Raw genomic sequence first — 27,903 nt, 5'->3', positions numbered from 1 at the left:
TCCCCTCTGGCCAATTGATGAGGGTCCTGTATATAGAACCCCCTCTATTAACCCATAATGGGGTGTATAAAATGGGTTTTTGAAGCTGGACAATCCCTTTAAGCTTATGTCATGGTAATTGTATACCCTGCAATATTGAAGTCAACGTCAGTAAGTGTCCATCGGTAAGGGAGTCAGAATAATCTGCGTATGGCTCCCAGCCCCCCAAAACTATCCTTTCAGTGGTGAAAAGATTGTAGCCACCCTATAAATACAGTAATTGAGTTTATTGCTATTATTTTTTAACATACTTTACAGCAGATGTACTTATCCTGTGTAATATTTAGACAGTGTAAACGTGAAGGGAAGCTGCCAGCAGTTTTGACCATGCTAAACTGCTGACAGCAGTGGGTAGGGATTGGGGAGAGCAGTATGCAGATCTTAATATGAACTTTTAGTCATTCAGATTCTGCCTCTGCAAGTGCCCCGGGGGGCGAAGCTTCACTGTATAGCGCTCTACGCATTGAGCTGCATCACAGCCCCTCCCCTCTGCTCTGAGTGACAGATGTTCTAGTCTCCTGGTTGGATGCTACAGCTGTCACTCAGAGCAGATAGGGGAGGGGCTATGAAGCAGCTCAATAATACCAAGGGCACTTCACAGCGAAGCCTCACCTGCTTGGCACTTGCAGTAGCAGAATCTGGCAGAATAAAATGTTATGGTCACACTGCTCCTGATAATGAAAGCTCCACACAAGCTGTTTTATGCTGCTGTCTTCAGCCCCTACCTAGTGCTGTCAGTGGTTGAGCATGATCAAAACTACTGACAGACTCCCTTTAAAAGGTTTCTACCACCAGAAATACTGTTATGTAGCTGACTGATATAGCGATGCGCTAATGTCAGCACTACATAACAGTATGTTTTTTACCTTTCTCCCTGCAGCCGTTTTGGTAAAAAAAAAGCACTTTTATAATATTCTAATGAGCCTCTAGGTGCTATGTGGTATGTGGGTGCAAAATCAGCACCTTGAGGCTCCGTCTACTCACGCTTTATCCCGCCCAGGTCCTCTTGATTGATGTGACGGTTCGCAGCAGCGTTTACGAAATCCAGCGCCTGCGCCGTTCGTTCACTTCTGTCTTTGGCGCAGTGAGTGAAGGCCGCTCTGGGCCGACTACGTCACAGTGAGGAAGCCGGCACCAGGAAAGCGTCCTTCACTCACTGCGCCTGCGCCGAAGACAGAAGGGAACGGCGCAGGCGCGGGATTTCGTCAACGCTGCTGCCAACCGTCACATCAATCAAGAGGAGCGGGGCGAGCAGAACAGGGAACCTGGGCGGCATAAAGGGCCAGTAGACGGAGCCTCTAGGTGCTGATTTTCCCCACCGTTCAAAGCTACAGGCTACTTCTGCACTTGCTGTCAGTGAATGGTAACATTCTTGTTTACATCCAGATGCTGAAAACTCCCACACAGACCTAATACTTCTCCCAGCTGAGGGTTTATTTCTGTTGCATCCAGTCTAGGCAGTCCTGTGCACATTTAGCATCACAAATCTCACTCCCGTCCTGGTGGTTTGTTGGTGAAAATCATTAGCATGCAGTCCATATTGTTTACCTCGCAGGGAATTGTCTACGCTGGATGCTATTGCGACAAACCCTGAACTGTGAGAAGCATTAGATCTGCACAGTGTTACAGCTTGGAGGAATGGGACAGTTCCTGTTGCCTTTCAGCAAGCAGAGATCTTGAAAATGCTAAATCAAAGTAAAATATAGAGATATATAAAATATATCTAAATATAAAAGAATAGTTGAACATGCACTCTTGATAAAATAATAAAAGGGTAATTTGTTTAGAACAAGGTATCATCTACGCAAAGGGCTGCTGGATTGGTGGAGCACGAATTGTTGAGACCCCCATCAATCATGAAGGGCCCTGTAGCGGGGGGGGGGGGTTAAGCATGGACCCCAAGGGCGGACTGGCCATAGACCCTAAAGGGAAATTTTCCAGTAAGCCAATGCCCTAGGGGGCCGCCCAAACCCTCCTCATGGCTGCCTGCCGGGTGCATAACAATTTCATCCTCTCAGCATTCATTAATGCTAGTAGCATAGTAGCGTCAGATTCTCATGCACCTGGCCGTCGGCCGCAGGGCGGTGATACAGTTGAATACTGTGGTGGGGGCGGCAGTATTTTCTGCTGCATTGGTGGTATTTCGTTCTGCTGAGGAGGCATTTTGAGCTGCACTTGCCCTGCCTGCTTGTGTTGCCTGACCTTCTGTCAATTTGGACCCACCCACCTACCTACGACATGGTGCCACTTTAAATTTTTGGTTTCCAGGGCCACTTTAAGTTCCCAGTCCACCCTTGATGGACACGGTCTCAGAGTCTCATAGACCTTGAGTGGAGCAGTGACGCACATGCTCGAACAATGCTCCATATGGGGGAGGGGAGGGGGGCGACTACGACTGGACCCCATTCTCGTAATATGCAGGATATTTTTTTATTTTTTTTATTTCTTCTTTAAATCTCCCATTTTCTAAATTTCTGCTTACTGAAAGCGACTAGGGCCCTCCCGATCTGTTTTTCACTGGATAGAGATCTTGTTCTATCCGGAATACCCCTTTAAGCCTTTGGTAAAAAAAAAAAAAATAGAAAATCTGTTTCATTTTCCAGGATGAGTCCGGAATCTGGAGGTGCTCAGCTCAAACTGTGCGCTTGCTAATAAAGTTGGTTTGGGAGGGTCACGCCACCCTTTGTTGAAAGATGAATGCACTTAATTCTACACCAAGGCTCCCAATAACCGGCCCCTCTGTGATCAGCCATGGCTGACCACCCCCCTGCCTTCTCCTGCTCGGCTTTTTTCCAGGAGAGGCAGGTTGTCATCTATATTCCAGTGATGGCCTCGGCTTGTCGTCCCCTCCCCGGACCGGTCTTGCAGGCGAAAGTCATGTAGCCCCCGGGAAGTTCTGTCCACGTTGTTTGTCCTCTGGGGAGATGCCATGTGCTGATCTGATTTGGCCGCTGCTTTGTTTGATCACCTTTTGCTAAACTCCAGGTACTGTCCCTTGTTCTGCAACACTTCCTGGAAAAATGTCTTTGATTACTGAGCCTTTATATTTACAGAAATGTAATGTAGTGTCCCTGCCGCTACGTAATGAGCATCCCTTGTAGAGCTTCATCTGATCATTTATGGACAATCGTCCTCAGCGTGCAATGACTTTTATGTGCATTATATCACTCCTTGCAGAACCTGTTATGCACCTAGCAGTAAGCACCTATTCCTTGGTGTCCGAGGAGCCCTAAGGCCTGTCTGCCAGATAAGTCGCTAAGTAGGGTCATGTTGAAGATTATGCATTAGGGCCCAGGTTCCCGAGGTTACACCTCAGATCACTAAATCAAGGGGTTGCTGAATGGCAGGTATTCCATACACTAATGTGATAGCATAGCATGCTGCTAATTGGCCTCTGGGCTTACAGTAGCCCACATGGAGTTGCCCTCCCTTAGTGTCCAGGGTAGCGGTCATCGCTGTCCATATCCTTTCTAAGATGGTGCAGATACGGGACGTCCACCTCTTCCCTGATGTACTGTACCTCCGCCTGTGCTGACCTGGCAAAGGGGTGTCCACCATCTTTGATAATGCCTTTCATAATAACTTATTATAGACGAGAGGACACACTCTCTCTAAAATTCGGACCATAAAATATTCCTGCCAAGAACAGGTCCCATTCCAATGGCTTGAATAGAAGTTACGAAACGCATCCTGCTTTCCACTGGAGAGGAGTTCACGTCTGTGTATTAGGTGGTAGTCGGTGCCGCCACTGGGCACACGTATATTACGTTAGGCCACCGCCAGTTCCAGTGGCTGTCGAGCTTGACAAACCTTCAAAACTTACTAGCTACTTGTCGGTTTCTCCTTTGATGCCAGGTCTTGCGCCACGGCATTGCCACAGGCCGCCCACCTTCCTCCCCGGTATACTCTCATGATCTCTCCCAATCAGATGTTTATTTAAAACGTCCTCGAACTAGAGCGTCAAATACACGCCTGTGGTGTGATCGTTCTACCTGCACTACAGGATGAATAGGTCTATTGAGGACGCCGTTGCCATGCACTCTCTTCCTGTAATTACTATTATCCATGCCAACCTCACGATCCGTGCCACTCGGCAAACCTTTGTGCCCATTGATAACATTCCAGAGCCTCTCATAGGGTCCTTGTCACACGATCCTCTCCACTTCTCTCTCCAGTCGAGCGTCCCCGGGTGCTGACTCCCGAGACCCTGCGGAGTTCACCTTGCATGGTAATTACTGGGAATTAGTACGCATGGCTAATTTTGTCCACTTCTCCATTGTGCAATTTTCTGTTTGTAAATTTGACACCCCCCCCCCCCCCCCTTTTCTAATAGCCCATGAGCCTCGTGACCCCGGTTCAGCTAACAGCTTTTTAGCCGCTGTTATTGCATTAAATAGACACGGTAAATGTGTCAGGTCTTTATGGTGAGGATACACAAACAAAGCCTGGCCCTCGAAGGTCAGTGCTAAGGAGGAAGACCAGAGGTTTGATGGCGGCAGAGAGAGATATCATTATTAGCCAACAAATTATATTTAATTCTGCAAAAGTGAAACGTAGAAGTTCAAAAGAGAGACTTCATGCCCCGTTGTTTTGACCCAAGGAGCGAGCCTCTTATTTTGGCCCTTGTTAGTGAAACAAGAGACTCAAGATGTCGTCTTAAGCCAAGCGTCTCCGTATCGCCATGTTTCCTTTTTTTAGCTTCTGCACAGAGGAATGATTCATTCCGAGATCTCGGTGAAGAGGTTCAGCTCGTCGCAGAATCATCATCTCCGCTTGAAGACTCTGACTCAATCTCTAATGATGTCCATTTTTATCCACCCCATCGAAAGGCTCTACATTCTAAACTCTGACCTTCTTCAGGACGTTCCTTGAGATGTCGATATTAATACATTGACTGTTCCTGGATCTTTTTGTTGTCTTGACCTTCATCACACAAGATTTTTCTTTTTCTCAGAGCCTTTAACCTTAGGTGTAGCCGAAAGGGTTAGGTTTCTTACACAGTCGAGACCAGTAAGAGATGGTGCCGCGCGACTCTATTGAGCTGTGCTACTATAACGCATACAAACTATGGACACGTATGGTGCTGTTTCTGGAGTAAAAAAAAAAAGCCACCCTTTTTTGATCCTTGCCAACCCCCTTCAGAAAGTGGCTGTCTGAAGATTGAAGCTTTTCCCCTGTCCTTACAATAGAGAGTAAGTGTGTGATTACCGCTGGGACCCCACTGATCAGGTCTTGTGTTCTCTGCTCCCAGCTTTCTGCTTGGAGATGCCTGATCAGCTGAGGCGGGGTCACCACTGCCACCAGTGATTGGCTGACCGATCCAGGAAGCAGAGACCAGCGTAGGGATAGGATCGGCAAGGCTCAATATTCCTTATTTTTTTTATTTAGGCTGCACTCAGCCCTTTTCTGCAAATAACCCTTTCACCCAAATATGCATAAAAATGTAGGACCCTTTTAAACCTGTGTAACTTGAGGTAGTGTGCCGCGCGTTTGGAATTTTTGCAATTGTAAAGTTTCCTTTTTTTTTTCCCCTGTCATTTTTTTTTTTTACTCTCATTACTGTTGTTTTTATTCTTTAATGCTACATTTTGAGAGAGAGATGAGATCTGAGCTTCTCCTGGAAGGTCCTCTTTCACCAGGTTCTCGTACACGGAGCTGTGGTAACGGGCCATCCAGCCCAACACAACAGCGTTACCCGGCACAGGGAGAATGTAATGACACATCACACAGGTTTGGGACGTAATTGCCTTTGTAACGTCAGTCAAGTGGGGTGTTCTGCAACTTGGCCTGAACTTCTAAGCGCGAAGCCCCCCCCCCCCCCCCCCCCCCCCCCCCTTCCAGAACACGGCAATGCTGGTCACAACTTGTGAAGCTCTACTCTGTTTCTACCGGTTGGAATTTCTTCTTGCATAAAATTTATTTTCATCCCCGAGTCTCCCGTCACCATATTAAAAAACTAGAACAATTTTATATTGCGTTACACGTATATGTAAGTTCTTATATTTGAACCCTTATTTATCACATCTTACAATGTAGTGTAGGGTCTCAACTCTGGAGGCTGCAGCAAAGGAAGAGATGTGCATGCATCCACTTCTATGGGAGTTCTGAGAATAGCTGAGACTGCTGTCCCAGATGGGAATAACCAGCAAGTGGTAGTAAAATACAGCTGTGCGTCATAATAGAGGTGATATATGGTGGTTTCAGTTGAGGTGTACCTTGCTGTTGAATACTTTTTTATATCCATATTCTTGTACGTAGAAGACAGTATTATAGTAGTTATATTCTTGTACACAGGAGCAGTATTATAGTAGTTATATTCTTGTACATAGAAGGCAGTATTATAGTAGTTATATTCTTGTACATAGGAGCAGTATTATAGTAGTTATATTCTTGTACATAGGAGCAGTATTATAGTAGTTATATTCTTGTACATAGGAGCAGTATTATAGTAGTTATATTCTTGTACATAGGAGGCAGTATTATAGTAGTTATATTCTTGTACATAGGAGGTAGTATTATAGTAGTTATATTCTTGTACATAGGAGCAGTATTATAGTAGTTATATTCTTGTACATAGGACCAGTATTATAGTAGTTATATTCTTGTACATAGGGGCAGTATTATAGTAGTTATATTCTTGTACATAGGAGGCTGTATTATAGTAGTTATATTCTTGTACATAGGAGCAGTATTATAGTAATTATATTCTTGTACATGGGAGCAGTATTATAGTAGTTATATTATTGTACATAGGAGGCAGTATTATAGTAGTTATATTCTTGTACATAGGAGGCAGTATTATAGTAGTTATATTCTTGTACATAGGAGCAGTATTATAGTAATTATATTCTTGTACATGGGAGCAGTATTATAGTAGTTATATTATTGTACATAGGAGGCAGTATTATAGTAGTTATATTCTTGTACATAGGAGGCAGTATTATAGTAGTTATATTCTTGTACATAGGAGCAGTATTATAGTAGCTATATTCTTGTACATAGGAGGCTGTATTATAGTAGTTATATTCTTGTACATAGGAGCAGTATTATAGTAGTTATATTCTTGTACATAGGATCAGTATTATAGTAGTTATATTCTTGTACATAGGAGCAGTATTATAGTGGTTATATTCTTGTACATAGGAGCAGTATTATAGTAGTTTATATTATGTTCTCCTCTATTGCCTTCTCATGCTTCTTTTGGCAGTTCATATTGCGTACATTGCCTTGCAGGGGCAAGGGGGTGACAAATGAAAGACGTGTCCGCATAAAATGATAGTAGTGAAATTTTAAAGGTTTCTACTTTACATTTAATTAATATCAGCACAGAAGGTTCATCATATTGTACAAATGATATCGCGGTCTTGTTTTTCAGGCTGGAGGTTCTCAAGTAATTTTCACCAACCCCTTGGAGATTGTGAAGATCCGCTTGCAGGTGGCAGGAGAAATTACCACAGGCCCCCGTGTCAGCGCCCTGAGTGTTCTTAGAGATTTGGGCTTCTTTGGACTTTACAAGGTATTATGTGCTGCTTGGTGGATCTCCTTGCTGATGGTTTCTGACCTCGTATTCATGTAGAGTTGACCTATGCACAAATCTTCTCATTATAGACATCAATAGAGCTGTTTTCTTTTGCATCTCAAGATGCCATCGGTATACGTTGTGCATTTCACCAGTTGTCCCTTTCCTGAATAGTAGCAAAAAAAATAAAAATCCACGGAGAACTTGGAGAACTATTGGAAGCATTAGAGTGAACTATTAATCTCTTTATTATCAGATGTAAATTAACTCTTCTGTTGCTAAAGAATTTGAATAGTAGCTTTCCTGAAGACGCAGGTATTCCTCAGGTGAGGTGCAGCAAAGCCCCCTAGTGTCTCCTCTGGGTAATTGTTGGCTAAGGTGATGCACAGGTATCCTGCTCCATGCAGTCTACACAGAGCGAGATCTTTCACCTGTACACCTGCCCCTCATACTCCTCGCAGGAGCGTCTGCTTCTCTCTGGTGTCCGCAGCTACAATATGTATTAATGCAGCACTTTGGGATAAATCTTTGATAATGCAAAGCTGCAAATCGACACTTTCTGCACAAATCTTGTTAATACTTGGGTGAAAACCGCAGCACGTAGCTTTTGTTTCTATTATAGGTGTTTTCCCACGATTTGCGTGAACTTTCCACTGATGACACTCCTATGGAAGTGTTTAGGGTTAAACCTTCTGTAATCGCCCATCCCTCCGCAGTCCCTGCTGGTCCATGTAAAAGAATATGCAGGGTCTTATCACGTGTGTAGAGATGAGCAAAACTTGCATTGTTGCTGTTTTGCCAACAGCAGAATTTTACTGCCTGTAAGACCTGAGGCTGCACTACTGAGAGATTTTGACTACCCGTCCTCATTTGATCTGTGCTAGGCGCAGTGTTGTCATATGTCCCTGTATGAATTCACATCACCATCCACATTAATGTTCACACACGTACACACGTGATCATAAGTAAGATATAGCTGTCCATGCAGAGGAGCAGCCTCACAATTTAAGGCCTGTAAATTTAAACGGGTTGTCTGGTGTTCCGATATTAATAACGTATCTTCTGTATAGGTCGGGGATGGCCAACATACATCTGCAACAGCCAATGGCCGCACTGTCTGGTCTCACCCTTCAGTAGCCGTCGGCCGAATGCTCATTCGCCTGACAGCTGTTCTGATGACTCCACCACATATGTGCATACTCGGTTCAGCCGGGCATGCATGTGTTCACATTGGCAAAAGAGGAGAATGCTGCTGCCAGGCACCTCATCTCCTGGCAGAACAAAGGAGCGGGCGAGGACCTTCAGCTGGACCTGATCCCTCCTTCCCCTGACAGCATTTATTGAGGGATAGCCGGGAGACCCCCAAGCTCAGTCCAGGCTTTAATAGATACTGCACCTCTAGGAACCTGCATACTTCTGATCTAGGAGTGGACCATCGTGCATCTCATTGCACACCTAACAGGAAATACACAAGGGTTAATGGGTCCATGGAGTAGGGGAGGTGGCGGGGGCCAAAATTGGTGACTCAAGAAGTGAGTTGCTGCCTATTGTTTACAGCCATTGACTCCAAATAACAATTACCGATGCCAAATCATTTCTAGACCTGTAAGGTATAAGGGAAGGAAAAAGTACTTAAGAGGGGGTGGGAGCCCGTACAGGTGCCAGAAGCATTAAATAACCCCAGCAGACAAGGTGCACCTCTGTCTTCTATAGATGAAGGTCCCCCCCCCTGTCTGGCATTTTCCCCCCTACACGAGACAATGTGCATTCACTGCAGGAGACTAGGCTAAGCCTGCGTCTCCCAGACGTGCTGGCTCCTTCTGCCCAGCCCGACACAGAGGTGCCTTTGTGAGTGTAATTACTCTCCCCTTGTTGTAGAAATGGCTGTTTCAGAGCCGTCCCTTGCAGGTACGCTTTGGAAAATGCAAGAATTAGCATGCTAAAGAGAGTCCTCCAGCCTCGTGGGTACAGTGGCCGTCCAGGGCGGAAGGGAGGGGCGGGAGTGTGCTGCCTGGAATCTCGGGGGTTAACCAGTCCTCGTTAATGGTTTACACAACATACTAATGAATTGAGACTTAACCACCCATTTGTCATAGACAGAGAGCGGCTTTAAAACACCTGACCTAATTTATGTGCGCAGGGTTTTCTTTTAATTATGATTATTATTGCGGAGATGAATGGCCGCTGACGCATCTCTGGTGATTTGTGCGCATTTCGCTTTATCTGCAATAATGAAAATCTGTTCATTGGACGATCAGGGGCATTCCAGTTTTGTGATATTGATGACCGATCCTCAGGAAAGGTCATCAATATCAGATAGGTGGGGGTCTGACTCTCGGCACCCCCGGCGATCAGCTGTTTGAAGGTGCTGCGGTGATGGGGCGAGAGCGGTGTTCTCTTCAGTGTCTACCTGCCCACCGTCTACACTGTAGTGGTGGCACTGGGTAATGACCCATATCAGTGGGGGTGCCAGGAGTCACACCTCCACCAATCAGAAATTCGTGACCTATCCTGAGGATAGGTCATCAGGTTCATGAAACAGGAATACGGAGGGAGGATGGAAATTTATGGCAGGGGCGAGACCCGAGAGGAGAATAATGGACCTGCAAAAGGATAAATGGGGAACGTGACTTCATATTAAGGGTTCATTCACACGTCCGTAGTATTGTGGATCCGCAATGCACCCGGCCGGCACCCCCATTGAACTGACATTGCGGACAAGAATAGGACATGTTCTATTTTTTTTCCGGAGCGACGGACCGGAGGATCGGGCGTGCGCTCCGGAAATGCGGATGCGGACAGCACACTGTGTGCTGTCCGCATCCATTCCTGCCCCATGGAGAATGAATGGGTCCGCACCCATTCTGCAGAATTGCGCAACAGGTGCGGACACATTCCCGGACGTGTGAATGGACCCTGAAGGGGAAGGGTCATTCTTGTGGGCTACACCTTGTGAATGGGCAGACATTTTCTGTCATAGGGGAGATCAGGAGTGCTGTACGTTTTGGCAAATTTTATCAAAATGGCGCACGTGAACACGGACACAACTCGCTGGGGAGGTTGGACGCATTTTTCTTGCTCAGGTCTACGCATTTTAGGACTTTTTCAGACCCTTATTTTGGCATGATTTAAGGGGGATTGAAGGGGAGCGCAATAAAGAACATTCTTATAGCTTCTTTACCAAAAATCTGTACGTTTTTATGTTTAGATTTTTTATTTAATTTTTTTCTTGATTTGTATTGTATGTGTATCAAAATCTGATAACCCGAGACGACATAATACTATTGACGTAATTTTCTTTAAGAGGATCAGACTCATTGCCTAGCGCTGTGCAAGTGAAATGTTCTTTTCAGGTTTTCCACCCAAATTGAGCTTTTACAAATTTAGACGCTGACTGGATTTCTATTTTTTGTGTCTGTGTGGGTAAGGCTACAGGCACACGACCGTATGTGTTTTGCGGTCTGCAAATTGCCAATCCGCAAAAAAAAAAAATTGATGACATCCTGCGTTTTTTGCGGACCCGTTGAAATGAATGGGTATCCTGTCCGCAAAAAAAAACGGACACGAAAACAAACAACGTTCGTGTGCATGTAGCCTAAGATGAATTATGCTGACTCCCTGGATCTCCACCAATTAGCTGATAAAAAGGCGAATACCGCAGCCTCCCCTCGGCCTGTGACGTCGAATCTGTCGGTCACATGTCCTGTGTCACAGATTCAAGTGAATGGGATTAAGCTGCAATACCAGGCAGAGCCACTGTACAGTGTTGGGCGCTGTGCTCGGTATGCTATGAACAGCTGATTGGCGGGAGGGCCAGGAATTGGACCCCCACTGATCATGTATTGATGACCTGTCTTGAGAATAGATCATCAGTATATAATTCCCAGAAAACCCCTTTATTGAATCCTCCATTTCCGAAAGAGGTCCTTTCAATCCTTTGGGCTGATTGCAAAGGTTTCCCTAGTCTTGGTTCCTGTCCCCAGTAAACCAGTTGAAGGTGGAGGTCCCATTTTAGGCTACTTTCACACTCGGGTTTTGTGCGGATCCGTCATGATCCGTTCAGATAATACAACCGTCTGCATCTGTTCAGAACGGATCCGTTTGTATTACCGTTAACATAGCCAAGACGGATCCGTCTTGAACACCATTGAAAGTCAATGGAGGACGGATCCGTTTTCTATTGTGCCAGTGAAAACTGATCCGTCCCCATTGACTTACATTGTGTGTCAGGATCCGTTTGGCTCAGTTTCATCAGACGGACACCAAAACGGAATGGAGACGGAACTGATGCAAACTGAGCGGATCCTTTTCCATTCAGAATGCAAACTGATCTATTTTGGACCGCTTGTGAGAGCCCTGAACGGATCTCGCATACGGAAAGCCAAAACGCCAGTGTGAAAGTAGCCTTAGGCCCCCAAACGATCAGAACTTTTGTTATAGCTGAAGAACAAGCTCTTTGCCCAAGACCTTAAAATCCTCCTTGTCTGCTTCTCTCTTGGGCTTTGTTCACACACTGCACTATGGAATTACTGCTGTAACCGGAGCCTGTAGTGAATTGTCTTGTTTGTTTCAGGGGGCGAAAGCGTGCTTCCTCCGGGATATCCCCTTCTCCGCCATCTACTTCCCCTGCTATGCACATATGAAAAGCTCCTTCGCCGGAGAAGACGGCAGGGTTAGTCCCGGGTATCTACTGTTGGCGGGAGCTATCGCCGGTAAGTAGTCAACGAATTGCTAGTTGTTCTGGTCGTCTTGTTCTAATATATCCCAGTTACTAGTATTTAGACCCCAAGATGCCCCCCCCCAAAAGCCTTTAAAGGGGTGTTTCCATCTCAACATTTATGACGTATCACTAGGATATGACACAAATGTTCCGAAAACAGCCAAGAAAGCATGCTCGACTATCTTCAGAAGTCCCATAGCACTAGGTCTCCATTCACCAGTATGCTGCCAGAAAGAGCCGACTGGTTTTGAGGCTTCCATAGCTGTAAATGGAGGACGGCCATCCGTACACAGCTTCTCTGCCTTCACTTCAAGAGCCTTATTCTGGAGATACGTAGGTGTGGAGGCCAGCTCTGGGCCCGGCTCCTATCTGACAAATGAGGCATATCCTAAATTCTGTGATCATGATACCCTATGTGATCACTGCTAGTCTACCCCAACATCCCCCCCACATAGCAGATGGTCGGCCAGTCCTGACCAGATCAGCAGGTTTAGGCTACTTTCACACTAGCGTTTCTGCTGGATCTGGCAGGGTTTAGCAAAAACGCTTCCGTTACTGATAATACAACCGTCTGCATCCGTTATGAACGGATCCGGTTGTATTATCTTTAACATGGCCAAGACGGATCCGTCATTACCTCCACTGAAAGTCAATAGGGGATAGATCCGGTATATATTGTGGCAGAGAAAATGGATCCATCCCCATTGACTTGCATTGGGAGTCATGCCGGATCAGTCTTGCTCCGCATCCCAGGACGGAAAGCAAAATACAGCATTTTCCGGTCTGGGAACGCAACTAAAAAGAACAAAATGCATTCTGGCGCACTCCGTTCTGTTCAGTTATGTTTTGTCCCCATTGACAATGAATGGGGACAAAACTGAAGCGTTTTTTTTCCCCCGGTATTAAGCCCCTATGACGGATCTCAATACCGGAAAACTAAAACGTTAGTGTGAAAGTAGCCTTACCCGCCGTTTATCATAACTCATGCGGCCTGCTTAAGACAGAGCACCCTGCCGTGCCTGGGACCACCCAGCGATCACATGGTCGCCGGGTCGTGTACAGACGGCAGCATTGCCTCTCCACACTACATGGTCCTCACTGGCTATTTAGACTGCAGTAGTGGGTTCCTGTCTGTTTCGGAGGCCTCTGCTAAACACTGAAAATGCACCCGCTCTACCCCCCACCTCGGACCCAGAACCTTCCCCACAACAAGCAGATGTGGAGGCCGCACCAGGCTCCAGGAAATACAAATGAATCCCTCTCCGTCCTCCAGGGCTGTCAGTCTTATCACAGCCATTGCTGATCTGTGCAGATATTCGGCAGCGGTGGGTGGTCTCCGGCATTCTTTACATATTTTGATGGATTTTTATTGGAGCAGGACAAAATATGCTTTTGAGTTTACATGGCTCCTTATCTTAGATCTCAGCAGTGATAGATGTAGTGATGGGGGCAGGATACTAGAAGGTGTAGTGGAAGGACCTGGGGGGATTTCTTTAAGACGCATTGGCTGCAGTTACAGAGATACTGCACACTCCAAATGACAGTATTTGCTAATATATAGGAATCGAAATTTAAAGGGGTTTTCCAGGAGTACAATATTGGTGGCCCATCCCCAGGATAGGTAGTCGGTAGAGATGAGCATCCTAAGTCGTTTTGCTAAAAAAAAAATGTTATAATACTGTACAGAGATTCGTCTCCGTACAGTATTAGAATGTATGGGCTCCGATGAGCCAAAGTAACTTATTCACGAAGTCGCACTTAGGTAATTGATTATTACAGTGAAAAACCTTAGAACCGAACTCGGTTCCAAGTTTTGAAGTGTTTTTTTTTCACTGTAATAGTCAATTACTGAAGTTATTCAACGAAGTCTCGTGCGACTTCGTGAAAAACTTACTTCGGCTCATCGGAGCCCATGCATTCTAATGCTGCATGGAGACGAATCTCCGTACGATATTATAACAAATTTCTTAGCGAAGCGGCTTCGGATGTAGCATCCGAAGGTTGCCTCCCCTTATCTCTAGTAAGCGGTATCTTATTAGTTGGGGGTCTGACACCTGGCACTCCCGCCGATTAGTTGTTTGAAGAGGAATCGGCACTTTAGTGAGCTCTGCAGACTCCTCACAGCTTACCGAGCACAGCGCCGTCCATCGTATAGTGGCTGTGCTTGGTATTGCAGCTCAGGGCCAATTAACTTGAAGGGGACTGAGCTGCACACGGGCCATGTGACCGATGTACGTGACACCACTTGCCTAGGAAGAGGCTGTAGAGCGCCTCTTCACAGAGCTGACACTGTGAGGGTGCCAGGCATTGGACCCCCCTACCTATCAAATATTGGTGACCTATAATTAGAATAGGTAATCAATAGTTTACTCCCAGAAAACCCCTTTACCCTTTGCTGCAAGTGCATTTGGGCCAATTTTGACATATAGCCGACCATCTGATGTCCATAGGGATGTCCTGCCTCTCCCCACACAGCAGACGGTCGGGTAATGGAGGATCAGTCAGTTGGATTTCATCAAGTCTGATCCTTTTGCTCTCAACGGAGTTGCCTTGAGCCAAAAGCGATCTGTGTGTGTGTGTGTGTGTGTGTGTGTGTGTGTGTGTGGCCAGCCTTAAAGGGAATGTCACCAGTTGTTTTTTTTGTTTTTTACTCATTAGAACCAGATAGAGAATCTGTTTTTATTTTCTGGTTTGTACAGTTTCTGTACCGGATTGTAGGCATCTTGCCTGAGCTGCTGTTACCAGCATTTAGAGATCTGCTTTGCAGCTGCCACGTGTCCGTGTCCCGTCGGGCACTATAGTCTGGAGCTGTTCACTGACGTCTGTGTCAGACTCTTCTAGGCATGCTCTGTGACCTGTGTAGAGGTCATTGTACAGGGAAGGGGAGTAGATAAGCTGTGACATCACCTATTGTGAATGATGGATCCTGTGTTATCTACTGTATATATTGGTGATACCTGTCGTTGAAATCTTGCCTGTGATAATGAGATGACTGCTGAAAAGTGATCTCCACGGGGCAGAAAGGGTCAGCCTATCATAAAGTTCAGTGGTCGCTGTGAAAACTGCAAGACTTTTTTATTTTATTTATTTTTAAATAATATTGGTATTGATGTAAAATAAAAATCACCAAAGTTTCTTAAAAATATGTCGACACATTCCCTTTAACCTGATACATTTACATGCTGATGATTGGAAGTCAAGCGCTGATCATCTTGCCTGTTTCAGTGATTGTTCCAGTCAGATCTCTTCCTGCAAATCAGCTTTTAAAGGGTTTGTCCAGCCTTGGAGCCGACAACCCATGCGGCTGTCCGCTGTCCCACTGAACATGAAATGCAGGACGTGCACACTGCGCGCGCGCCTTCCTTTCATACAGCTGCTCGGCAGGGGCGCCGGGTGTCTAACCTCCGCCTGAGGATAGGCCATCAATATTAAAACCCCGGAGAACCCCTTTAAAGAAAGCTATTATCTTTAAGCAGAAATAGTCTTTCCCAGCATATTCCACTATAACATGGACTGGGTCTATATGGACTGGAAATTCAGTCTACAGTATTACACGCTTCTATAGGTAAAAGGGCAAATACACAGAGGCCAGAAATGAAAAGATTCTACAGATTTTTATTTTTATTTTTTTAAAGCTCAGAGGACCATAAACACTACTTTTACCCACCACCCGATCAGATACAAATGTCTTCAGACTTGTCTACTTCCAGCCTGCTTCCTTGGAACAAAACAAGCCTTTAACATGGGAGCCTATGCGCCGACGTGAAATGCAAGCGCACATCGACAGGCCAAACAATTTCTGAGATTCAGTCGTCCCCTTTGAAAGCTGCTGATGTGATGGTAGACCAAGATAATTTGCCTTTTGAAGTTCAGTCACACAGGCGGCTTTTATGCTTTCATTTATGTCAGGCTAGCGATCTACAACGCTGCGAAATCTACATTCGGGTGCACCGAGCACATCTATAGATATGATACAATGCATTCAGATTCTGCAGGCGGCGGAAGGGAAGCTTTTTCCTTTTCGGCCTTTTACTGTAATGTAATAGGTCACCCAGCTCCCCCTCCCTTCTTGTCCATGTCAACCTGATTGTCATCTGCTAGTCAAGGCTTGTGCCATTACTGAAATCCTGGCAGGGACGGAGAGTATGGAACCTGAAATCTAAAACTATAGGTTTATAAAAAATAAAAAAAAGGCAATACAGATACAATTTCTTTAATTCAGCATCGATGGGAGCTGATAGGTGTCAGGTTAATTTTGTGGATGGGGTTGCACAGGATAAGGAGAATATAAAAAACAAACAAAAAAAAACAACTCCTTGGATGGAAGTATTAAAGGGGTTATCCCACAAATTTATGTTTTTTTTATTTATTTTTTATTACATATCTGGAGGACTTTCTTCTCTTTCTGTGGGAGGGCAGCAGCTCATCAAACGTCTATATGTCTCAGGATGCATTGCAGTTGGTTCTTGTTAACCCGTTCCTCCCCCTGCATAGAAAATAGTCCCTCACATGTAGCCTCAGAGATGCATATGAGATATATAATGCCTCCATCATTTCCTTCTCCGCTGGGCTGGTTCACTATGAGATCGCTACGCCGGCACGGAGAGGAGGAAGAGAGCAGGAAGCCACGGAGCATGTGTGCCCACCACTAAATGCAGGAGGATAAACAGCAGGGGGCGCTACCAGGGAGCGACCAATTCTCTGGTCTTTGCGTACCTCTTTTAAGTGATTGCAGAAGTTTACATATCCCGATAAAAACTTTTGCATTGCAGCCTAGAAGTTGTCCCTCTATAACAGGGATCAGCAACCTTCGGCACTCCAGCTGCTGTGAAACTACAACTCCCAGCATGCAAACATGCTTGGCTGCTCTTCTAACTCCCATAGAAGTGAATGAAGCATACTGGGAGTTGTAGTTTCCGAACAGCTGGAGTGCTGCGCCATAAGGAGCTCTCACCTATAGATATTCCACCATTTCTGCTCTTCTGCATTCAGGACCCAAAAACCGCCAATCCATTGTTCATCCAAATCTAAAACCATTTTACAGTGCTGTTGGATTAGCGGGCTCTCCACGTGATGGCTTCACGGATGGTCATCCTCTATTTTATTGGTTTTAGGGTTAAACAGCGTTCCTTTTAGCCGTATCGTCACGGTCCTATCTATATAATCGGTGGTCGCGCCACACGGACACGCTGGTCTATTCTTGTAGATTTATATTGGGCAGCGGTACAATATTCTGCACACAGATCTACCTCATGTTACAGACGCTCTGTATAGTTTTATTTCACATCGCCCTATGCCTCCGTGTGCCGTCCCCTGCACTTTTATGGAGAGGGGTTGAGGAGCCAGACCATGCTGGTTTGGCTAAATCTCTCACGGACTTAGTAAACTACAACAAGAAAATATTTCACGGCTCGCTCTGAGACTTGTTTGGCTTGGAGCTCGCAGTAGAATCCAGAAGTAATAGAATCTGTGGCGTTTCCACTGCACGTAATGGTTTACCCCCAAGGTCAAAGGTTGAGTATTGTGGCTAAACAGAACGGAGGATAATTGGCCTACAGGTAATGATGACCTATCTTTAGGATAGGTCGCCTATATCATATCTGTGATGACTCTACAGCCAGCATCCCCACCGATCAGCTGTTGACAGCACAGAGAGTGGAGTGGCAGCATAGCTCTCTGTACTGTCCGTGCAGGGTTACAGCAGCTCAGTTCCTGAATCATGGCAGTTACACAGAGAACGGATCTGTTCTGTGTGTTACTTCCGGCCGATCAGTGGGGGGGGGGGGGGGCGCGCGTCGGATCCCCACTGATCTGAATAGTGTGCAGTGGTCACGCGACCTACACGTGTCACTGAAAGCGTGCTGTGTGCCAGCTCGTGTCCCACCTGCCATGGGACCAATATATGACACAAGTGGACGGCACTCCAGGCTTGATGCAATTCATTTTTTAGTAATTCATCCGATGACGAAGGCAGGGTTTAGGACAATTTCAGTTTGGGATGCCACTTCCTGCGGACCCTGTTCCGCAAAGCGTTCATCCAGAGGGGTAGCCCACTTCTGTGACATTTGCCTATCTGGAGAACAGCAGCCACGTGACCTCTGTTCACCAATGGAACATTTGTTCAGGGAAAAACTGATGGTTTTGCAAGCAAGTAAAATCTGTTTTTTTTGTGATTTGTGTTGTGTGTGTGTGTGTGTGTGTGTGTGTGTTTTTTCCATCCGGATTGAATGCGTTTTTTATGTGTGTGAATTAAAACAGAGAATAGGGTCTCTTGCAGACGAGCGTGAGCGGATTAGGTCCGGATGCGTTCAGTGAAAAATACGCGATTTTGCAAGCAAGTTCATTCAGTTTGGTCTGCGATCGCGTTCAGTTTTTTCATGTGGGTGCAATGCGATTTAATGTGTTTTTCACGCACGTGATAAAAAAAACGGAAGGTTTACAAACAACATCTCTTAGCAACCATCCGTGAAAAACTCACTTCTATGGGGCCAGCATTGCGTGAAAAATGCAGAATATAGAACATGCTGAGATTTTTACGCAACGCACAAGTGATGCGTGAAAATCACCGCTCATGTGCACAGCCCCATTGAAATGAATGGGTTCGGATTCAGTGCGGGTGCAATGCGTTAGCATCAATCTACATTTTCTGGCCGCCATACGTGAAAAATGCATTGCATCCGGATGCTTTTTACGCAGCCCCTTTCATTTCTATGGAGCCAGAGCAGCATGAAAAACGCAGAATGTAGCTTTAGAACCGTGGAAGTCTCACTCCTGGCATCCCCACTGATCAGCTGTTGAACCCCTTTGATTTTTCCTCCTCATGTTCCAAAAGCCATAACTTTTTTATTTTTCCGTTCACACAGCTATATGAGGGCTTATTTTTGCCGGGACAAGATGCATTTTTTTTATGCCACCATTTAATTTACCATGGCTTGTATTAGAAATTAGAAAAAAATTATTTGTGTGGCAAAATTGAAAAAAAATAAATAAAAATGAATTCCACCAAGGCTTTTGGGGTTTTGAAATCACAGCGTTCACTATGGACTGACCTGGCGTTCTTATTCTGCAGCAATACCAAACTTAAACAGTAGTTTTTTTTGTTTTAAGACTTAAAAAAATAAAAACCTTTAGAAAAATCGAAGTTTTCTTTACATCGCTATATTCTGACAGCCATAACGTTTTATATTTCGGTCTACAGAGCTGTATAAGGGCTTGTTTTTCTCGTAACTTGCTGTAGTTTTTATTGATACTATTTTTGTAGTATATACAACGTTTTGATCACCGTTATTAAAATTTTTTGGGGGAACAAAATGAACAAAAAAAATTGCATGTTTTTCATTTTTTTTCTGTTACGGCATTCACCGTCCAGGATTTTTTTTTTTTTATATATATTAGTTCGGACATTTTTTGATGCGGCGATAACCAATGTTTATTTTATTTTTTATTGTTTATGTATTTTTATATGTAAAATTGGGAAAGGGGCGATTCAAACTTTTTAATATACAGGTGTTTTTCGAAAAAAAATGTAAAAACTTTTTTCACTTTTTTTTTAATTTTTTTTATAACTATTAGCCCCCGTAGGGGCCTCGTACATGGGATCTTTTGATCCCCTCTCCTATTCACCCCAATAGAGATCTATTAGGGTGAATAGGATTTTTACTCCATCCATTCTGAGCTATGCCTCGTGCATAGCTCAGCAGGGAGAATGCCATGGTAGGCGTGGATCGCTTCAGAAGCGTCCAGGCTGCCATGGCAACCGTTCGGAACCCTGCAATTTCACTGCGTGGGCTCTTCTCTCTGCCTTCACTCACAGGTGCCATGATCAGCGTTGATCACGGCACCTGAGGGGTTAAATGACGGGGAAGCACTGCAGAGGCCCGCTCCATACACCTGGGGGCGCATAACGCCATATATATACGGAGTTAAGGGGTTAAAGGGCACTGTAGTTTCTTCACACCATACCAAGCACAGCGCCCTCCATTGTATAGTGGCTGTGCTAGGTATTGCAGCTCAGACCCATTCACTTGAATGGGACTGGGCTGCACAAAGACCATGTGACCGTTGAATGTGCTGGATTTGTGGAAGTCAGAACTACCCCGATCAAATATTTTTGACCTATCCGGAGTATAGGCCATCAATATTTAAGTTCTTAACAACCCTTTAAGGCTAGCAAGTTCAATGTGAGACACTCGCTGCATGTGGCAGTGTGAGGTCCCGTTCTGACAGGACCGCACAGCATTATAATGATTTATAAGGCCGTGTGACCCTGAGAGTCCTGGAATCTGTTGTATTACACTGACAGCATTATGTCCGTGTAACTCTGTAGATTCCAGGACCCTCTGACAGGATGCTGTGCGAGCCTGTCACAGGAGCAGCGTTCAAAACAAGACCTCACACTGACGCACGCTGCGAGTTTCTTGCGTTGAACTCGCTTGTGTTTGTCTGAAAACCATTGAGAATCGCAGCCCACTGCAGAAGTATACGGTTTACTCCGAATGTTCAAGAAGTGAAAGGATGAGATCTGGCTGCAGCATCAACGAGCCAGCTTGTTGACAGTTTCCTGGTGCAAAAGACGCATTGAAGACCTTAGATTTTACATTTATTGACGAGAAGCAAAATAGTGCGTAGACAACAGTAAAGTGTGAGATCTGAAGCCAGCGCCGGGTCTGCATGCTGAACTCCAGGCACATGTTCTTCATTTCCAACTAATAGACTGAATGTGACCCACCTACATGGATATTGCATGGTAAGGCGTCTGAGCCAGGAGCCTGTGCTGTACAGAGAGAATGCATTTGGCTCCCTCCCTCCTGAAATCCTATCTGTATTTGGTTTGCTGATTTTGCACAGAAATGTTTCTTTGCAGGGATGCAGAGTTTACATAGGGTTATTTAAGGCGGTGGCAGACAGTCATGCTTGCGCGCGCCTGTGGGTAAGTGGTGGCGGCAGCGGTGGTGAGTTTGAAGACTCTGCTTTTCAGCTCGCTGTGTGTTCCTTGCCAGTAGCCACAAAGAAGCGTGAAGAAAAGCAAAAGGCCAAAGGAGCTTTCGCCTCCCAAAAATCTGAATGTAATCATCAGATATGGTGGAGATTACGTGGAACGGGATTCTCCAACGCTTCCAATTCTGAGACGGCCACATGCTGAGCATTCGGCAGGGTCCATGTTATCAATGATAGGGTGGTATACCCTCCGCAGGGTAAGGGTCTGAGTGGTTTACCGGGCACCGATAGCCCATATCATATCGCTTTGGGGCGGATATGGAAAAATCTCTCAGTATCCTTTCCTAGTCTGTAATTTAAGGGTTTTGGGAGCAAACCTCAAGAGATGATGGCACACTTTTTACCATGAGATAATTTCCTGCTGGGAGACATGAGGTCAATCATCTTTCGGAGATCTCTGCCGCCCTTCTGATCGCACCGTTGCTAAAATTACAAAACATGGAATTTAAAACATGGAAATTAAAATTAGTAACATGGTATATAAGGCCGAAAAAAGACATCTGTCCATCCAGTTCGGCCTGTTATCCTGCAAGTTGATCCAGAGGAAGGCAAAAAAAGTGAATGGTTCCGCATAAAAAAAAAAAAAAAAGTACCGCAGAACCAATACTGACCCCTGAGGTACCCCACTAGTGACAGTGACCCAATCTGAGTGTGTACCGTTAATAACCACCCTCTGTTTTCTATCATTGAGCCAGTTACTTACCCACATCCAGACATTTTCTCCCAGTCCGAGCATTCTCATTTTATATACTAACCTTTTATGTGGTACAGTGTCAGATGCTTTGGAGAAGTCGAGATATACGACGCCGCTGTCAAGTCTAGAACTTACCTCCTCATAGAAACTGATTAAATAAGTTTGACATGACCGATCCCTCGTGAAGCCATGCTGATTTGGTGTTATTTGCTTATTTTCATTGAGATGCTCCAACAGTTTACCCACGACAGATGTTAAACTTAACGGCCTATAGTTTCCGGGCTCGGTCTTTGGACCCTTTTTGAATATTGGTGGTGTTTTGCTCTCCAGGTATGCCGGCCGCTTCTCTTGTGACCCCCGCCGACGTCATTAAGACTCGACTACAGGTCGCCGCACGAGCAGGTCAGACCACTTATTCTGGGGTCATAGACTGCTTCAGAAAGATTCTGCGAGAGGAAGGACATCGGGCGCTATGGAAAGGCGCTGGAGGTAAGATCTGTCTGTCTCGATCAGTCTGTCTTGGTCTGCACAGTAGCTCACTGCTTGGCACTGTTGCCTTGCAGCGTTGGGGTCCTGGGTTCGAATCCACCCAAAATCAACATCTGCATGTACTTTGTATGTTTTTTGCATGGCTTTCCTCATCACTAGAAATTACTATTCTATAGGACATGTTCTATAATTTGTGGACCGGACATACGGATTGCATGCAGTTAACATCTGTGTGCTGTCCATATATTTTTTTATTTTTTGCAGAGCCATAAAAATCAATGGGTCCAAAAAATTGGATCCGACACGCATGCAAAATACGGCCGTGTGCATGAGCCCTAATTGAGAATTTAGATTGTGAGCCCCGGGAAGCCCTGTGCAGTGCTGCTTTCCATCTCTCCATCTAATATCTATTTGTGGATTTTTTCAAAGTCTTACAATGCCTTGTCTTCCTGCAGCCCGCGTGTTCAGGTCCTCTCCACAGTTCGGTGTGACTCTTGTGACCTATGAGCTATTGCAGAGATGGTTCTACGTGGATTTTGGCGGAGTGTAAGTGCCCCATTTTGGTTTCTGTCGTTTTCCTACTAACTGACTGTATATTTCGCCTGTGGTCACACTATAGCTGCAGAGATCCCTCCTCGGGCTCCTGTGCCAAGTGCCATAGTGAAGTTTAGCTGCGAGTACAGGAGGCACGCTAGCTGCAACATAAAAATACAGAATGAAAAATTTCTTTAGAGTATTTTTTATTATTTTTAAAGTCTGTGGAAAAAAATATTACTGTCACCTACTGTATTGTGTATGCCGCGTCTATGCAGGTTTATGTGACTCCATGCTTGTGGACTACTCTCTTCCATAGCAAAAAGTGGGGGAAAGATGAAAGTGAGTTTGACTACTGCAGGATCTGACTACATATTTTTTGGTGTAGAACTATGTAGACCAGGGATCAGCAACCTTCGGCACTCCAGAAGCTGTGAAACTACAACTCCCAGCATGCACTCTTACTCTGCTGTTCTTGTAACTTCCATAGAAGTGGAAGGAGGATTCTGGGAGTTGTAGTTTCAGAACAGCTGGAGCTCCGGAGGTGTAAGGTGTAGGGAGCTGTAAACAAAGAGATTTGAGACTTTTGATCTGGAATATTTGCCAAATCCCTTCATTTTACTGTACTTATTTTTCATGCATTGGAGCAATAGAAAGCTTGATTCAAGAAATGTGCTTATCCCATGATTGATGTAAAATGAACATCATATAGTACATGACAATCTCTTTCTAACAAAGCTAGAACCAGCCCTGTACCTCACATAGATCCAGAGATCTCCATTCATTGCTCTGCTAGATTTATATCAACTTGGCAGCTCAGGGGAGTGTCCTTTCATCTGCAGCTCTCTCCCTATCACATCTCAGGGGGTGTGTCCTTTCATCTGTAGCTCTCTCCCCATAACAGCTCAGGGGGTGTGTCCTTACTATTGCAGCTCTCTCCCTATCACAGCTCAGGGGGTGTGTCCTTACTATTGCAGCTCTCTCCCTATCACTTCTCAGCAGGACAGCCCAAACTGCAGCAGACCCCTCAGTGACCAGTCTGTTTTGGGCCTTACTGACTAAGCGTTTTTCTTTCTTTTTTCATTTGTCGTTCCATGAGCTATAACTTTTTTCTATTTTTCCATCTATGTAGCTGTATGAGTGCTTGTTTTTTACGGGACAAGTTGTAGCTTTTAATGGTTTGATTTTGGGGTACACATAACTTTCTGATTAACTTTTATTAACTCTTTTTGGGAGATGGGGGGAAAAAACAGCAATACTGACACTGAGTTTTCTACATTATACATTTTACAGCGTTGATTTTTCGGTATAAATAATATAATATCTGTATTCTCTGGGTCAGTACGATTACAGCGATTTTTATTTATTAATTTTTTTACGTTTTACTACTTTTGTGCAATAAAACCCATTTTTTTTAACGGGAAGAAAATATTTTTGCATCGCCACTTCCTATGACCCATAACTTTTTATTTTTCTTTCTATGGAGTTGTGTGAGGGCTTGATTTTTGAGGGACAACTTCAATTTTTTATTGGTATCATTTTGATGAAAATTACTCTTTTTGATTGTTAAGTTTTCTTGGTGGCAACTAAGAATAAATTAACAATTCAGCCATATTTTTTAGTTTTTTTGGTTTTACAATGTTTACTGTAGGAGATAATTCACATGATACAGTCCTGATCAAAAGTTTAGGACCACTTGAAAAAATGGCAAAAAATCATATTTTACATTGTTGGATCTTTACAAGGTTCCAAGTAGAGCTTCAACATGCAACAAGAAGAAATGGGAGTGAGACAAAACATTTTTTGAGCATTCAATTTAATGAAAACAATGAATAAACTGAAACAGGCTGTTTTTCAGCTGATCCAGATTTTAGGACCACATGCCTTTAAAAGGCCAAATCTGTGCAAAGATGTGGATTCATTGTCACTTTCTGTCAGGTAGTCACACGTTGTGATGGCAAAGGCAAAAAAACTCTCGTGTTGTTGAACTGCATAAGCAGGGTCTCTCACAGAGCGCCATCGCTGCTGAGGTGGGACGCAGTAAGACAGTCATTTGGAATTTCTTAAATGATCCTGAGGATTATGGAACAAAAAAAGTCAAGTGGAAGACCCAAAAAAATTTCACCAGCACTGAGCCGGAGGATCCAATTGGCTGTCCGTCAAGACACTGGACGATCCTTGACCCAAATTAAGGCCCTTACTGGTGCTGACTGCAGCCCCATAACCATCAGACGGCATCTGAGACTGAAGGTCTTCAAAAACAAAAAACGTCTTCAAAGACCTCGTCTCCTTGAACGCCACAGAACTGCTCGTTTGGACTTTGCGAGAGAGCACCAAACATGGGACATTCAAAGGTGGAAGAAAGTTTTATTCTCTGATTAGAAAAAATGTAACCTTGATGGTCCTGATGGTTTCCAACGTTACTGGCATGACAAGCAGATCCCACCTGAGATGTTCTCTACGCGCCACAGTGGAGGGGGCGCCATAATGGTCTGGGGTGCTTTTTCCTTCAGTGGAACAATGGAGCTTCAGGAAGTGCAGGGGCGTCAAACGGCCGCTGGCTATGTCCAGATGTTGCAGAGAGCATTCCTCATGACTGAGGGCCCTCGTCTGTGTGGTAACGACTGGGTTTTTCAACAGGACAACGCTACAGTACACAATGCCCGCAGGACAAGGGACTTCTTCCAGGAGAATAACATCACTCTTTTGGCCCATCCTGCGTGTTCCCCTGATCTGAATCCAATTGAGAACCTTTGGGGATGGATGGCAAGGGAAGTTTACAAAAATGGACAACAGTTCCAGACAGTAGATGGCCTTCGTGCGGCCGTCTTCACCACTTGGAGAAATGTTACCACTCACCTCATGGAAACGCTTGCATCAAGCATGCCGAAACAAATTTTGGAAGTGATAAACAATAACGGCGGAGCTACTCATTACTGAGTTCATGTTTGGAAGTTGGATTTCTGTTTTATTTTTTTTATTTTTTATTTTTTTGGAGGTGTGGTCCTAAACTTTTTAATGGCTGAAAAACAGCCTGTTTCAGTTTATTTGTTGTTTTCATTAAATTGAATGCTCAAAAAATGTTTTGTCTCACTCCCATTTCTTCTTGTTGCATGTTGAAGCTCTACTTGGAACCTTGTTAAGATCCAGCCATGCTAAATATGATTTTTTGCCATTTTTAAAGTGGTCTTAAACTTTTGATCAGGACTGTATTTGTGTAGTGCGGGTCGTTACGGACACGGCGATGCCGAACGTGGGGGAGATTTTATTTTTACAATTATTTTTTTATTTAAAAAGCTCCCACTGTTACCACTTGCATGCGGCGGGTGCCATCTCCTGCAGCATGTAAGGGGTTAAACAGCCCGGATCAGCACTCCTGCCGGTCCAGGCTGTTAGAGCAGTCATGTGAGAGCCGAGCCCCTGCTCTCCACTGCACGGGGGGACCCGTACAGCTCTTAGGGTGAGCAGACACCTTTTTAAGGCGGCCCTGTCTAAGGCCAATTGGTTGACGCTTTAAAAAGACGTGTATGGGTGGTCACTAAGGGGTTAATAGATAGAAATAAGCATGTGTGACCACCTCAGCAAAATGGACAGAGTAATAAGGAAAAACAAACAGCAGGTGGCGCTATACAGATACATGTTATTAAATAACTCAGTGGCTATGCTAAATATTTAATTGCATGCAATTATGAAAGTCTTCAGATCCGGGCGCTGGTTTGAAAACTGTCAGAGAGAATATTTTTTTGTTGGACATCCCCTTTATTCCCCTTAATACATTTTTCAAAGATTTCCCTTTGATTTGGGAAGAAGAGCTCCAACGTTTCCTATTCTAAATATTCAAAGCTGTTCTTCAATATTAACTTTTGTCTTTCCATTCCAGGAAACCAGCCGGGTCCGGAGCCGTCCCCAAGTCCCGGATCACACTTCCTGCGGCGAATCCCGACCACGTCGGTGGATACAAACTAGCAGTGGCGACTTTTGCGGGAATTGAAAGCAAATTTGGACTCTACCTTCCTAGATTTCAGCCATCATCAGCAACCTCTAAAACCACCTAAAACCATTAGCTGTTAAAGCCTGAGGACGCAGGCGAGAGGTTTAGATACACAGCTATCATCTGTTACAATGTATCAGCGACTCTCGCCTTTTATCCCACAGTCTGTTTCCTGAAAGATCTTTTAGACTTATTTTTTGTGCAATTATCTTTGTGGTTCCCTTCCTTACAGAATGCAGCCTGTGGCAGGGAGGTGGCGGTGGGTCCCCTGTTACCCCTCAGCCTCTCACCAGCACCAGTTAGGGAGTCTCCGGGTTGCTTTGGATTGTGAACTTTAGTGGGTTCTGCACACCCCACAAATGTAGGTTTGTCATTAACTAGACAATTAATTAATGAAATAGTTTCTGGGTTGCTCTGAATTTTCGGTCAATTTAAAAATTATTTTTAAAAAAATACTTCCTAAATATAGCATAGGGACCGAATTAAAGGGAGTGTCCACCTTTTGAGCTATATATATATATATATATATATATATATATATATATATATATATATATATATATATAATTATAATTATAATTATAAAAAAAAAGGGGTCAGTTGTAATTACATTTTGTCTCTTGTACTGATCCTGAGTTACATCCTGTATTATACTCAAGAGCTGCACTCACTATTCTGCTGGTGCAGTCACTGTGTACATACATTACATTACTTATCCTGTACTGATCCTGAGTTACATCCTGTATTATACTCCAGAGCTGCACTCACTATTCTGCTGGTGCAGTCACTGTGTACATACATTACTTATCCTATACTGATCCTGAGTTATATCCTGTATTATACTCCAGAGCTGCACTCACTATTCTGCTGGTGCAGTCACTGTGCACATACATTACTTTTTCTGTTCTGATCCTGGGTTA

At 44.6% G+C, this 27,903-nt stretch overlaps 1 protein-coding gene across 1 annotated transcript in view; it reads left to right on the top strand.

The window, feature by feature from the left end:
* The window catches only part of SLC25A13 (solute carrier family 25 member 13), a 115,414-nt gene extending 87,884 nt beyond the window's left edge, over positions 1-27,530 (top strand). Inside the window, exons 14-18 of the mRNA XM_044293294.1 lie at positions 7,415-7,555; positions 12,132-12,270; positions 22,300-22,458; positions 22,914-23,004; positions 26,873-27,530. Coding sequence (XP_044149229.1) covers positions 7,415-7,555; positions 12,132-12,270; positions 22,300-22,458; positions 22,914-23,004; positions 26,873-27,047 — 705 coding nt within the window. The 3' untranslated portion in view covers positions 27,048-27,530. The remainder of the gene's footprint in view (positions 1-7,414; positions 7,556-12,131; positions 12,271-22,299; positions 22,459-22,913; positions 23,005-26,872) is intronic.
* The last annotated feature ends 373 nt before the right edge of the window (positions 27,531-27,903 follow it).

The sequence above is a fragment of the Bufo gargarizans genome, chromosome 5 (genome assembly GCF_014858855.1).
Source record: "Bufo gargarizans isolate SCDJY-AF-19 chromosome 5, ASM1485885v1, whole genome shotgun sequence".
Lineage (NCBI taxonomy): Eukaryota > Metazoa > Chordata > Amphibia > Anura > Bufonidae > Bufo > Bufo gargarizans.
Note: the sequence above shows the minus strand (reverse complement) of the source record. Positions and strands in the feature narration are given on the sequence as shown.